Here is a 12434-nt window from a genome sequence, read left to right on the forward strand (position 1 = left end):
AGTTCCATGACTTTTGAAAGTTTTTGTTTAGTCAGCTGATGAGTGTGTGTCCTTCTGGCTTTCACTCCACATCTGCTTCAGCGAGGGTTCAGATGGACTCACCTCCGCTCTGTTACAGATGTCATCTCAGTCCTACATTTCTCCAGCTGGATGACTTCCAGCAGCTTTTTCAGCCGCTCCATGTGAAAGCTAATCCCCCGCATCATGAGTGGGTTTTTACAGACTGCTGGATTAAGAAAAGATGACATTATTACCAGCTAAATGCACCGGGGGGATGAAGATAAATGCCCTCACTGATGTGGATCCTGAGGTCCATGTAAGTCTCATGACAAACCGGACTCTGCATGGACATGATGTTCCAGGTAGCCGAGACAGTGAGAGGTTCTGGTCTTCTGGTTATTATGAAGAGGAAGAAATATTGATCTACATGTGGCAAATGATAGTGAAATGTTTACCTGTGATCAGATCTACTTTTTACTGCCGTAACCAGATGTCAGCTTCAGAAAGAAGGCGTGAACCTGTTTCTGATCGTTTTGGAGTGAAGTAACTCAGTGACTGGAGAGCGATGTGAGGGTTACTACATCCAGAGGATTGTAACAGTTTGCTTTGGACTGGATGACGGATTTGTGTTGATCATTTACAGAAGTTCTGCTTCTGTCTTGGTGTTGCTTTGCAGCTGAGAAGTGATTTTATTCATTCATGCCCTCCCTCACCCTGCTGCAGCCCGTTAGCTGTCTCTGCAGAGAGATTACTGCGTCCTGTGTGATTATCTGTCTAATAATAGCTTCCTTAAAGGCTGTTCACATGCTCTGATGGCGGCAGGATCCTGAAGCTCTACAACCCCAGTCAGCCCTGAACTGCAGAGACGGCATACTGTCCACTTCTTCTGACTGAAACGCCAATACAGCCACTACTGATACAAGGTTGTTGATGAAGCATCCACATGTACACTAAAACTGGCAGGGCAAGGGGTCCTGAGGACTAAGACTGAGAAACCCTGGCCTTTACGATACGACCAGATACTCTGCTCTCTACTAGAGGGTGGATTTTCACTCCTGTCTCATTCCACTCCCACAGAAACAACTTGTCCTGTGCCAATGCAAAATAAAAAGACCTGTTCCGACCCAATCCAGATAAAAATTCTTCCCAATCACATCCCACTCCCACTAGAATGATTCCTACTCCTGTTTTTTTTTATTTATTTAGTCTTACCTAATCAGCATTACATGTAACGTTGCAATGTGCATCATTTTTTGCCATATTGATTTCTCCGCAGGTGTTTTCTAAGTCTTATTTAGAGTTATTTTAATTCAGAGGGAGAAGCAGTGTTGGCTTCTGGGTAGTGTAGTTCTTTTTTTTTTTTTTTTAAACTTGGTTACAGTGTAGGATGATTCAGTGACAACTACGACGTGGCAACGCTCGTGGTTTTTTCTTTTCTTTTGCTGGTTGTTAATCGCTTGGTTCCCGTTCCGGTCTGCTCCCCTTACCTGTTTATCCTATACCGTCCCAATTACGTGATTACTTGTAAAATGGACTCTCTTCCTGTGGGAATCCCGCAGGAATCCCATGATCCATCTCAACGCTAGGAATCCCATGATCCATCTCAACGCTAGGAATCCCATGATCCACCTCAACGCTAGGAATCCCATGATCCACCTCAACGCTAGGAATCCCATGATCCACCTCAACGCTAGAAATCCCATGATCCATCTCAACGCTAGAAATCCCATGATCCATCTCAACGCTAGGAATCCCATGATCCATCTCAACGCTAGGAATCCCATGATCCACCTCAATGCTAGGAATCCCATGATCCACCTCAACGCTAGGAATCCCATGATCCACCTCAACGCTAGAAATCCCATGATCCACCTCAACGCTAGGAATCCCATGATCCACCTCAACGCTAGGAATCCCATGATCCACCTCAACGCTAGGAATCCCATGATCCACCTCAACGCTAGGAATCCCATGATCCACCTCAACGCTAGGAATCCCATGATCCACCTCAACGCTAGGAATCCCATGATCCACCTCAACGCTAGGAATCCCATGATCCACCTCAATGCTAGGAATCCCATGATCCACCTCAACGCTAGGAATCCCATGATTCACCTCAACGCTAGGAATCCCATGATCCACCTCAATGCTAGGAATCCCATGATCCACCTCAACGCTAGGAATCCCATGATCCACCTCAACGCTAGGAATCCCATGATCCATCTCAACGCTAGGAATCCCATGATCCATCTCAACGCTAGGAATCCCATGATCCATCTCAACGCTAGGAATCCCATGATCCACCTCAACGCTAGGAATCCCATGATCCACCTCAACGCTAGGAATCCCATGATCCACCTCAATGCTAGGAATCCCATGATCCACCTCAACGCTAGAAATCCCATGATCCATCTCAACGCTAGGAATCCCATGATCCATCTCAACGCTAGGAATCCCATGATCCACCTCAATGCTAGGAATCCCATGATCCACCTCAATGCTAGGAATCCCATGATCCACCTCAACGCTAGGAATCCCATGATCCACCTCAACGCTAGGAATCCCATGATCCACCTCAACGCTAGGAATCCCATGATCCACCTCAACGCTAGGAATCCCATGATCCACCTCAACGCTAGGAATCCCATGATCCACCTCAACGCTAGGAATCCCATGATCCACCTCAACGCTAGGAATCCCATGATCCACCTCAACGCTAGGAATCCCATGATCCACCTCAATGCTAGGAATCCCATGATCCACCTCAACGCTAGGAATCCCATGATCCACCTCAACGCTAGGAATCCCATGATTCACCTCAACGCTAGGAATCCCATGGATCATGGGATTCCTGAAAAATGTCAGCCTCCGTCCAGTCAAACGCCTGTCCATCCACATGTTCTGTAGGGACAAAGAGAAGACGTTTCCTCAGGTCGATGTCCTACCACAACTCTGTATTTGTGCTGGTTATTATGTGAATTCACTGTCACATGGAATTTCTGTTTCTATAATTAGATCATCTGGATTTCTTAACTGAAGGAAATCACTAATGTCCAGTTTAAGACCTTCAGTCTGTCCCCAGTGGATCCTGTGGGACTTATGGTTGGGTTGTGGTCTATTCAGACATCAGTCTTCCTGTAGATGCATAGATTAATGCAAGTCTGCATCTTGTCATCTGTCGTGCTCCTCTGGGGACAGTTGTGTCAGTAAAATGGTGTCATGTCTGGGTAGGCAGCTGGAATTGGAGAGGCATGGACGTGGTGTACAGCAGTGTTTAGGTGGAGGCTCACAGTAACGGCAATATGTATTTCAGGATAGAAGCTTGTAAAGAAACAATGGCTGTCAGTGAGTGATGCAAACTTTCAGGGCTTCTGTTACTGGAACACAGTGCTGGTTGCATGCTGGAACTCTGTTGTCTTTTTAATGTTTTTAGGGGGTTAGGGTTAACCCAAGCCTGCCGAGCAGCACAGAGCCCAAAGTCATTATGTTTTAGTGTTTAATGTGACACAAAATCAGTTATGTTACATTTCCAGATTCTCTGGATGATGCCTCACCTTTCTCTGAAACATTTTTCTGTGTCTAAGTAGCAAAATCCGAAACTTATTTCCATTAACTTGTCCAAGGTCGTGGACTTGGGTCAGTGTGAAGTTTTGGCTCAACAAACTACAGTCTGACACTTTGCAGTTTTTACGCGATTACAAACACATGTATTGTGTAAAAAGTTGCAAAATTTTAAATTTTAACTTCAGAAAGACAAAAGAAAATGACATATTTATGAATCGAATGCATATCACAAAGCTAGACACCTCTGCACACTATAAAATTTTTTTAAATCTGGCGGCTCCATTATGAGTCTACAGAGAAGTCATGCACTCCACTTTATCAGAAGTATGCAAATAAGCTCAACTTGGCCATCTTTTTTTTTTTTTTTTTTTTTTTTACCAGATCACTCAATTGTCACCAAACTTTTCTAAAGTGTAACAAGTTTGGCCATGATAGGCTGAGGTTTCAGACAACAGTTCTTTTTTTTTTTTTTTTTTTTTTTTTTTTAACAAAAATGTATCCAAAACAACCCAGTAACCAGACCATTATTCTGCTGCTATAGTGCTGAAGAAAAGTGAAAAGATCAATAAAAACAATAAAATGACAATATTTTTTATAATGGATTATATGTGTCTGTAAAATTGTGAAGCAAAAATCCCGATATTTGATTTTTTCGATTCGATTTCCCACCCTGAACACTTAATAGTTTTAAAGATTTTTAAATAGCTCCATATCTATCTAAGGAGAACAAAAAAAAAATCCCAGCGCTCTATGAACAGTCCCTAATAGCTGTTAATATGTAAATTAATTTTGGACAAAGCTAGCATTTTTTTATGAATATTTAAAAATTTCAACTTTTAACTCAAAAATCAAAAAATATTTTTAATTTCTTAAATGTCAGTCAGAGGAAGTCAAACATACTACCTAACATGCCGGAGTGTGCCGTGGTCATCCCAGATTTTTCCAGATTTTTCGAAGTGACCGCTCAGGAGTTCAGTTCAGATTTTATTTTTATTTTTGAAGAATTCACACACAGTGGAAGACATAAACATGGGCCTGCCGCAATAAGTCATTTAATCGCATGATATGAAAAAATACGCACACTGAGTTTGCTGGATGGAATAATTTTAATTTGCGTTTTTCTCTCTCTCACTCACTGTCTCACCCAAAGTGCCTCATTTGTTTTCAGACAATTTTAATTAAACACAGAAATACAACAAGCTTCCATCTGCACTTAAAACACAATATTCAAGTGCAGTTTTCCCACCTGGGAAAAAGAGACCTTAACAAACAGGCTAGCTCCATCTTCCTGACAGTCCACGATCACTGGGGACTTTCACCTGGAAATTATGTTAAAGATACTTCCTGTTGGTCATTGGATCAGTGCGGTGTCTGCAGTAATGCGGACTCTGCGCCGGTCTGTTGTGGTGAAGAAGGAGCTGAGCCAGAAGGCGAAGCTCTCGATTTACCAGTCCATCTACGTTCCTACCCTCACCTATGGTCATGAGCTGTGGGTCGTGACCAAAAGAACCAGATCTCGTATACAGGCGGCTGAAATGAGTTTCCTCCACAGGGTGGCCGGGCTCTCCCTATAGGAGGAGCTCGGTCATTCAAGAGGGCATCAGAGGTAGAGCCTCTGCTTCTCCGCATGAAGAGGAACCAGTTGAGGTGGCTCGGGCATCTGGTCAGGATGCCTCCTGGACCTCCCTGGTGAGGTGTTCCAGGCACGTCCCTCTGGGAGGAGACCCCGGGGAAGACCCAGGACACGCTGGAGGGATTATATCTCTCGGCTGGCCTGGGAACGCCTCGGGATCCCCCCCGCAGAGTTGGGAAATGTGGCTGGGGAGAGGGAAGTCTGGGCTTCCCTGCTTCGGCTGCTGCCCCCGTGACCTGACCGGAAAAAAGGATGGATGATGTGGACGAACTACCTGTCAACATCCAACATCTTATCTTTATCTTTATCCTTATCTGTCTCTAGTTTATTATTGCCACTCAGTTATTCATGTTTGCACAAAATATGTACTTTTTGTCCATTTTGTTAAAATCATCAATATCTGTGTTGTCCATTGCTCTTGTCTTTCTTCATACACCACGTTTTAAGGTTCAGAGGTCAGAGAAATTGTTAAATGCAGTATTATTCGATTAACCAACAGCTTGTATCTTCAGTAACAATTTTTCTTTTACATTTATTTCTTAATTTTTCTCAGTAATGTTTACAGAATACATGTTGGCATTGTACTCCACAGAAATACCAGAGTAGGGATTGCTGTAAATGTTCAGACTTTCTTTTTGTTTTTCCATTTCCCGTAAGTGAAGTTGTGTGTATAGGTATATAAGTGTATGCATGCTGGGTGTTTTTGTGTCATTGGTATAATTAATTTCCTTTTTATTCTCTGATTTAATTGTTGGATATTTGGTAATGTGCAACATGTATATCTGGATCTTTTCCAAATGAAAATGTTCCAAACAAAAATGATCCATTTGTGGAAGTACAGGTCCAGGTCTGGGTTGTATTGATGTGGGAGAATTGTTGCAGGATCAGGATGAAAACATCCACTGACTGATGGCTGGTTCCTTACGTCACCTTTATCCGTTCTATGAAGCAGTTGTTTCCAGACAGGAAGAATAAAAGATGAGCCAATGAAAAGCAGGAGGCTGACTCCTCCACCTGAGGCTTGTAGCGAGAGCTAGTTACATCCTAACCTCATGGACATATCTGGAGAAATAAGCTGTGATTCAGTGTGCAGCTGTGTTCTTCTCCAGATAATCTGATGTGCTGCATCTTTCTCTCCCCTCTGTTTGTTTCGTCCATCCAGACGTGCCGGCACCGGAGCAGCCGGAGCTGTTCCTGAAGAAGCTGCAGCAGTGCTGTACTGTCTTCGACTTCATGGACACGCTGTCAGACCTCAAGATGAAGGAGTACAAGCGCTCCACGCTTAATGAGCTGGTGGACTATGTGACTGTCAGCCGGGGTTACCTGACGGAACAAGCCTACCCCGAGGTCGTCAAAATGGTAAGGAAGGGTCACAGGTCTAACACAATCCAGTTGTTACGGATTTCAAAATTGTTTTCCCAGTCAGGAAACGCAGCACCTCCATGAACCACGTCACAGTTCCACATCTGGACTCTTTCATCCATTCATTCGAGTGCAACATGAGACCATTCTCTCTCTCATCCAGTCGTCATGATAAACAAGCTTGTTTCCTTTCATCCATTCATCCCTGTGTAACATGAGCCCATTAACCCTTTCATCCATTCATCACTGTGACATGAGCCCATTAACCCATTCATCCATTCATCACTGTGACATGAGCCCATTAACCCATTCATCCATTCATCACTGTGACATCAGCCCATTAACCCATTCATCCATTCATCACTGTGACATCAGCCCATTAACCCATTCATCCCTGTGACATGAGCCTATTAAACCTTTCATTCATTCATCCCTGTGACATGAGCCCATTAACCCTTTCATCCATTCATCACTGTGACATGAGCCCATTAACCCATTCATCCCTGTGTGACATGAGCCCATTAACCCATTCATCCCTGTGACATGAGCCTATTAAACCTTTCATTCATTCATCCCTGTGACATGAGCCCATTAACCCTTTCATCCATTCATCCCTGTGACATGAGCCCATTAACCCTTTCATCCATTCATCACTGTGACATGAGCCCATTAACCCATTCATCCCTGTGTGACATGAGCCCATTAACCCATTCATCCCTGTGACATGAGCCCATTAAACCTTTCATCCATTCATCCCAGTGACATGAGCCCATTAACCCTTTCATCCATTCATCACTGTGACATGAGCCCATTAAACCATGAACAGTGCTTTGTCCGCTGGTTCTGGGAACATATTTCAGCAAACACGTTGGGTCAGTTATGCCTGCAGCAGACAGATGTTGGGTTTGTCAGATCTGCAGCAGACAGACGTTGGGTCAGTTACGCTTGCAGCAGACAGATGTTGGGTCAGTTACGCTTGCAGCAGACAGACGTTGAGTCAGTTACGCTTGCAGCACACAGACGTTGGGTCAGTTACGCTTGCAGCAGACAGACGTTGGGTCAGTTACGCCTGCAGCAGACAGATGTTGGGTTTGTCAGATCTGCAGCAGACAGACGTTGGGTCAGTTATGCCTGCAGCAGACAGACGTTGGGTCAGTTACGCCTGCAGCAGACAGACGTTGGGTCAGTTACGCCTGCAGCAGACAGACGTTGGGTCAGTTACGCCTGCAGCAGACAGACGTTGGGTCAGTTACGCCTGCAGCCGACAGACGTTGGGTCAGGTACGCCTGCAGCAGACAGATGTTGGGTTTGTCAGATCTGCAGCAGACAGACGTTGGGTCAGTTACGCTTGCAGCAGACAGACGTTGGGTCAGTTACGCTTGCAGCAGACAGACGTTGGGTCAGTTACGCTTGCAGCACACAGACGTTGGGTCAGTTACGCTTGCAGCAGACAGACGTTGGGTCAGTTACGCTTGCAGCAGACAGACGTTGAGTCAGTTACGCCTGCAGCAGACAGATGTTGGGTTTGTCAGATCTGCAGCAGACAGACGTTGGGTCAGTTACGCCTGCAGCAGACAGACGTTGGGTCAGTTACGCTTGCAGTCGACAGACGTTGGGTCAGTTACGCCTGCAGCAGACAGATGTTGGGTTTCTCAGATCTGCAGCAGACAGACGTTGGGTCAGTTGCGCCTGCAGCAGACAGACGTTGGGTCAGGTACGCCTGCAGCAGACAGATGTTGGGTTTGTCAGATCTGCAGCAGACAGACGTTGGGTCAGTTACGCCTGCAGCAGACACACGTTGGGTCAGTTACGCCTGCAGCAGACAGATGTTGGGTTTGTCAGATCTGCAGCAGACAGACGTTGGGTCAGTTACGCTTGCAGCAGACAGATGTTGGGTTTGTCAGATCTGCAGCAGACAGACGTTGGGTCAGTTACGCTTGCAGCACACAGACGTTGGGTCAGTTACGCTTGCAGCACACAGACGTTGGGTCAGTTACGCTTGCAGCAGACAGACGTTGGGTCAGTTACGCTTGCAGTCGACAGACGTTGGGTCAGTTACGCCTGCAGCAGACAGATGTTGGGTTTGTCACATCTGCAGCAGACAGACGTTGGGTCAGTTATGCCTGCAGCAGACAGACGTTGGGTCAGTTATGCCTGCAGCAGACAGACGTTGGGTCAGTTATGCCTGCAGCAGACAGACGTTGGGTCAGTTATGCCTGCAGCAGACAGACGTTGGGTCAGTTACGCTTGCAGTCGACAGACGTTGGGTCAGTTACGCCTGCAGCAGACAGATGTTGGGTTTGTCAGATCTGCAGCAGACAGACGTTGGGTCAGTTACGCTTGCAGCAGACAGACGTTGGGTCAGTTACGCTTGCAGCAGACAGACGTTGGGTCAGTTACGCCTGCAGCAGACAGATGTTGGGTCAGTTACGCTTGCAGCCGACAGACGTTGGGTCAGGTACGCTTGCAGCAGACAGATGTTGGGTCAGTTACGCTTGCAGCAGACAGATGTTGGGTTTGTCAGATCTGCAGCAGACAGACGTTGGGTCAGTTACGCTTGCAGCACACAGACGTTGGGTCAGTTACGCTTGCAGCACACAGACGTTGGGTCAGTTACGCTTGCAGCAGACAGACGTTGGGTCAGTTACGCTTGCAGTCGACAGACGTTGGGTCAGTTACGCCTGCAGCAGACAGATGTTGGGTTTGTCACATCTGCAGCAGACAGACGTTGGGTCAGTTATGCCTGCAGCAGACAGACGTTGGGTCAGTTATGCCTGCAGCAGACAGACGTTGGGTCAGTTATGCCTGCAGCAGACAGACGTTGGGTCAGTTATGCCTGCAGCAGACAGACGTTGGGTCAGTTACGCTTGCAGTCGACAGACGTTGGGTCAGTTACGCCTGCAGCAGACAGATGTTGGGTTTGTCAGATCTGCAGCAGACAGACGTTGGGTCAGTTACGCTTGCAGCAGACAGACGTTGGGTCAGTTACGCTTGCAGCAGACAGACGTTGGGTCAGTTACGCTTGCAGCAGACAGACGTTGGGTCAGTTACGCCTGCAGCAGACAGATGTTGGGTCAGTTACGCTTGCAGCCGACAGACGTTGGGTCAGGTACGCTTGCAGCAGACAGATGTTGGGTTTGTCAGATCTGCAGCAGACAGACGTTGGGTCAGGTACGCCTGCAGCCGACAGACGTTGGGTCAGTTATGCCTGCAGCAGACAGACGTTGGGTCAGTTACGCTTGCAGCAGACAGATGTTGGGTCAGTTACGCTTGCAGCAGACAGACGTTGGGTCAGGTACGCCTGCAGTAGACAGATGTTGGGTTTGTCAGATCTGCAGCAGACAGACGTTGGGTCAGTTACGCTTGCAGCAGACAGACGTTGGGTCAGTTGCGCCTGCAGCAGACAGACGTTGGGTCAGTTGCGCCTGCAGCAGACAGACGTTGGGTCAGTTACGCTTGCAGCAGACAGACGTTCGGTCAGTTACGCCTGCAGCAGACAGACGTTGGGTCAGTTACGCCTGCAGCAGACAGATGTTGGGTTTGTCAGATCTGCAGCAGACAGACGTTGGGTCAGTTACGCCTGCAGCAGACAGATGTTGGGTTTGTCAGATCTGCAGCAGACAGACGTTGGGTCAGTTACGCCTGCAGCAGACAGATGTTGGGTTTGTCAGATCTGCAGCAGACAGACGTTGGGTCAGTTACGCCTGCAGCAGACAGATGTTGGGTTTGTCAGATCTGCAGCAGACAGACGTTGGGTCAGTTACGCTTGCAGCAGACAGATGTTGGGTCAGTTACGCTTGCAGCAGACAGACGTTGGGTCAGGTGCGCCTGCAGCAGACAGATGTTGGGTCAGGTACGCCTGCAGCAGACAGATGTTGGGTTTGTCAGATCTGCAGCAGACAGACGTTGGGTCAGGTACGCCTGCAGCCGACAGACGTTGGGTCAGTTACGCCTGCAGCAGACAGATGTTGGGTCAGGTACGCCTGCAGCCGACAGACGTTGGGTCAGGTACGCCTGCAGCAGACAGATGTTGGGTTTGTCAGATCTGCAGCAGACAGACGTTGGGTCAGTTACGCTTGCAGCAGAAAGATGTTGGGTCAGTTACGCTTGCAGCAGACAGACGTTGGGTCAGGTACGCCTGCAGCAGACAGATGTTGGGTTTGTCAGATCTGCAGCAGACAGACGTTGGGTCAGTTACGCTTGCAGCAGACAGACGTTGGGTCAGTTACGCTTGCAGCAGACAGACGTTGGGTCAGTTACGCTTGCAGCAGACAGACGTTGGGTCAGTTGCGCCTGCAGCAGACAGACGTTGGGTCAGTTGCGCCTGCAGCAGACAGACGTTGGGTCAGTTACGCCTGCAGCAGACAGACGTTGGGTCAGTTACGCTTGCAGCAGACAGACGTTGGGTTTGTCAGATCTGCAGCAGACAGACGTTGGGTCAGTTACGCTTGCAGCAGACAGATGTTGGGTCAGTTACGCTTGCAGCAGACAGACGTTGGGTCAGGTACGCCTGCACCAGACAGATGTTGGGTCAGGTACGCCTGCAGCAGACAGATGTTGGGTTTGTCAGATCTGCAGCAGACAGACGTTGGGTCAGGTACGCCTGCAGCCGACAGACGTTGGGTCAGGTACGCCTGCAGCCGACAGACGTTGGGTCAGGTACGCCTGCAGCAGACAGATGTTGGGTTTGTCAGATCTGCAGCAGACAGACGTTGGGTCAGTTACGCTTGCAGCAGACAGATGTTGGGTCAGTTACGCTTGCAGCAGACAGACGTTGGGTCAGGTACGCCTGCAGCAGACAGATGTTGGGTTTGTCAGATCTGCAGCAGACAGACGTTGGGTCAGGTCCGCCTGCAGCAGACAGACGTTGGGTCAGGTACGCCTGCAGCAGACAGACGTTGGGTCAGGTACGCCTGCAGCAGACAGACGTTGGGTCAGTTACGCTTGCAGCAGACAGACGTTGGGTCAGTTATGCCTGCAGCAGACAGACGTTGGGTCAGGTACGCCTGCAGCAGACAGACGTTGGGTCAGTTATGCCTGCAGCAGACAGACGTTGGGTCAGGTACGCCTGCAGCAGACAGACGTTGGGTCAGTTATGCCTGCAGCAGACAGACGTTGGGTCAGGTACGCCTGCAGCAGACAGACGTTGGGTCAGTTACGCCTGCAGCAGACAGACGTTGGGTCAGTCACGCCTGCAGCAGACAGATGTTGGGTTTGTCAGATCTGCAGCAGACAGACGTTGGGTCAGTTACGCTTGCAGCAGACAGACGTTGGGTCAGTTATGCCTGCAGCAGACAGACGTTGGGTCAGTTATGCCTGCAGCAGACAGACGTTGGGTCAGTTATGCCTGCAGCAGACAGACGTTGGGTCAGTTATGCCTGCAGCAGACAGACGTTGGGTCAGTTACGCTTGCAGCAGACAGATGTTGGGTCAGTTACGCTTGCAGCAGACAGACGTTGGGTCAGGTACGCCTGCAGCAGACAGATGTTGGGTTTATCAGATCTGCAGCAGACAGACGTTGGGTCAGTTACGCTTGCAGCACACAGATGTTGGGTCAGTTACGCTTGCAGCCGACAGACGTTGGGTCAGGTACGCCTGCAGCAGACAGATGTTGGGTTTGTCAGATCTGCAGCAGACAGACGTTGGGTCAGTTACGCTTCCAGCAGACAGATGTTGGGTCAGTTACGCTTGCAGCAGACAGACGTTGGGTCAGGTACGCCTGCAGCAGACAGATGTTGGGTTTGTCAGATCTGCAGCAGACAGACGTTGGGTCAGTTACGCTTGCAGCAGACAGACGTTGGGTCAGTTACGCTTGCAGCACACAGACGTTGGGTCAGTTACGCTTGCAGCAGACAGACGTTGGGTCAGTTGCGCT

General features: G+C 48.4%; 1 protein-coding gene across 7 annotated transcripts in view; it reads left to right on the plus strand.

The window, feature by feature from the left end:
• The window catches only part of ppp2r5eb (protein phosphatase 2, regulatory subunit B', epsilon isoform b), a 58566-nt gene that overhangs the window by 25128 nt on the left and 21004 nt on the right, over positions 1-12434 (plus strand). For all 7 annotated transcript variants that reach the window (XM_079262247.1, XM_079262248.1, XM_079262250.1 and 4 more), the window contains one exon: positions 6360-6556. In XM_079262247.1, the coding sequence (XP_079118373.1) occupies positions 6360-6556 (197 nt within the window). The remainder of the gene's footprint in view (positions 1-6359; positions 6557-12434) is intronic.

The sequence above is a fragment of the Telmatherina bonti genome (assembly GCF_933228915.1).
Source record: "Telmatherina bonti genome assembly, chromosome: 22".
Classification (NCBI taxonomy): Eukaryota; Metazoa; Chordata; class Actinopteri; order Atheriniformes; family Telmatherinidae; genus Telmatherina; species Telmatherina bonti.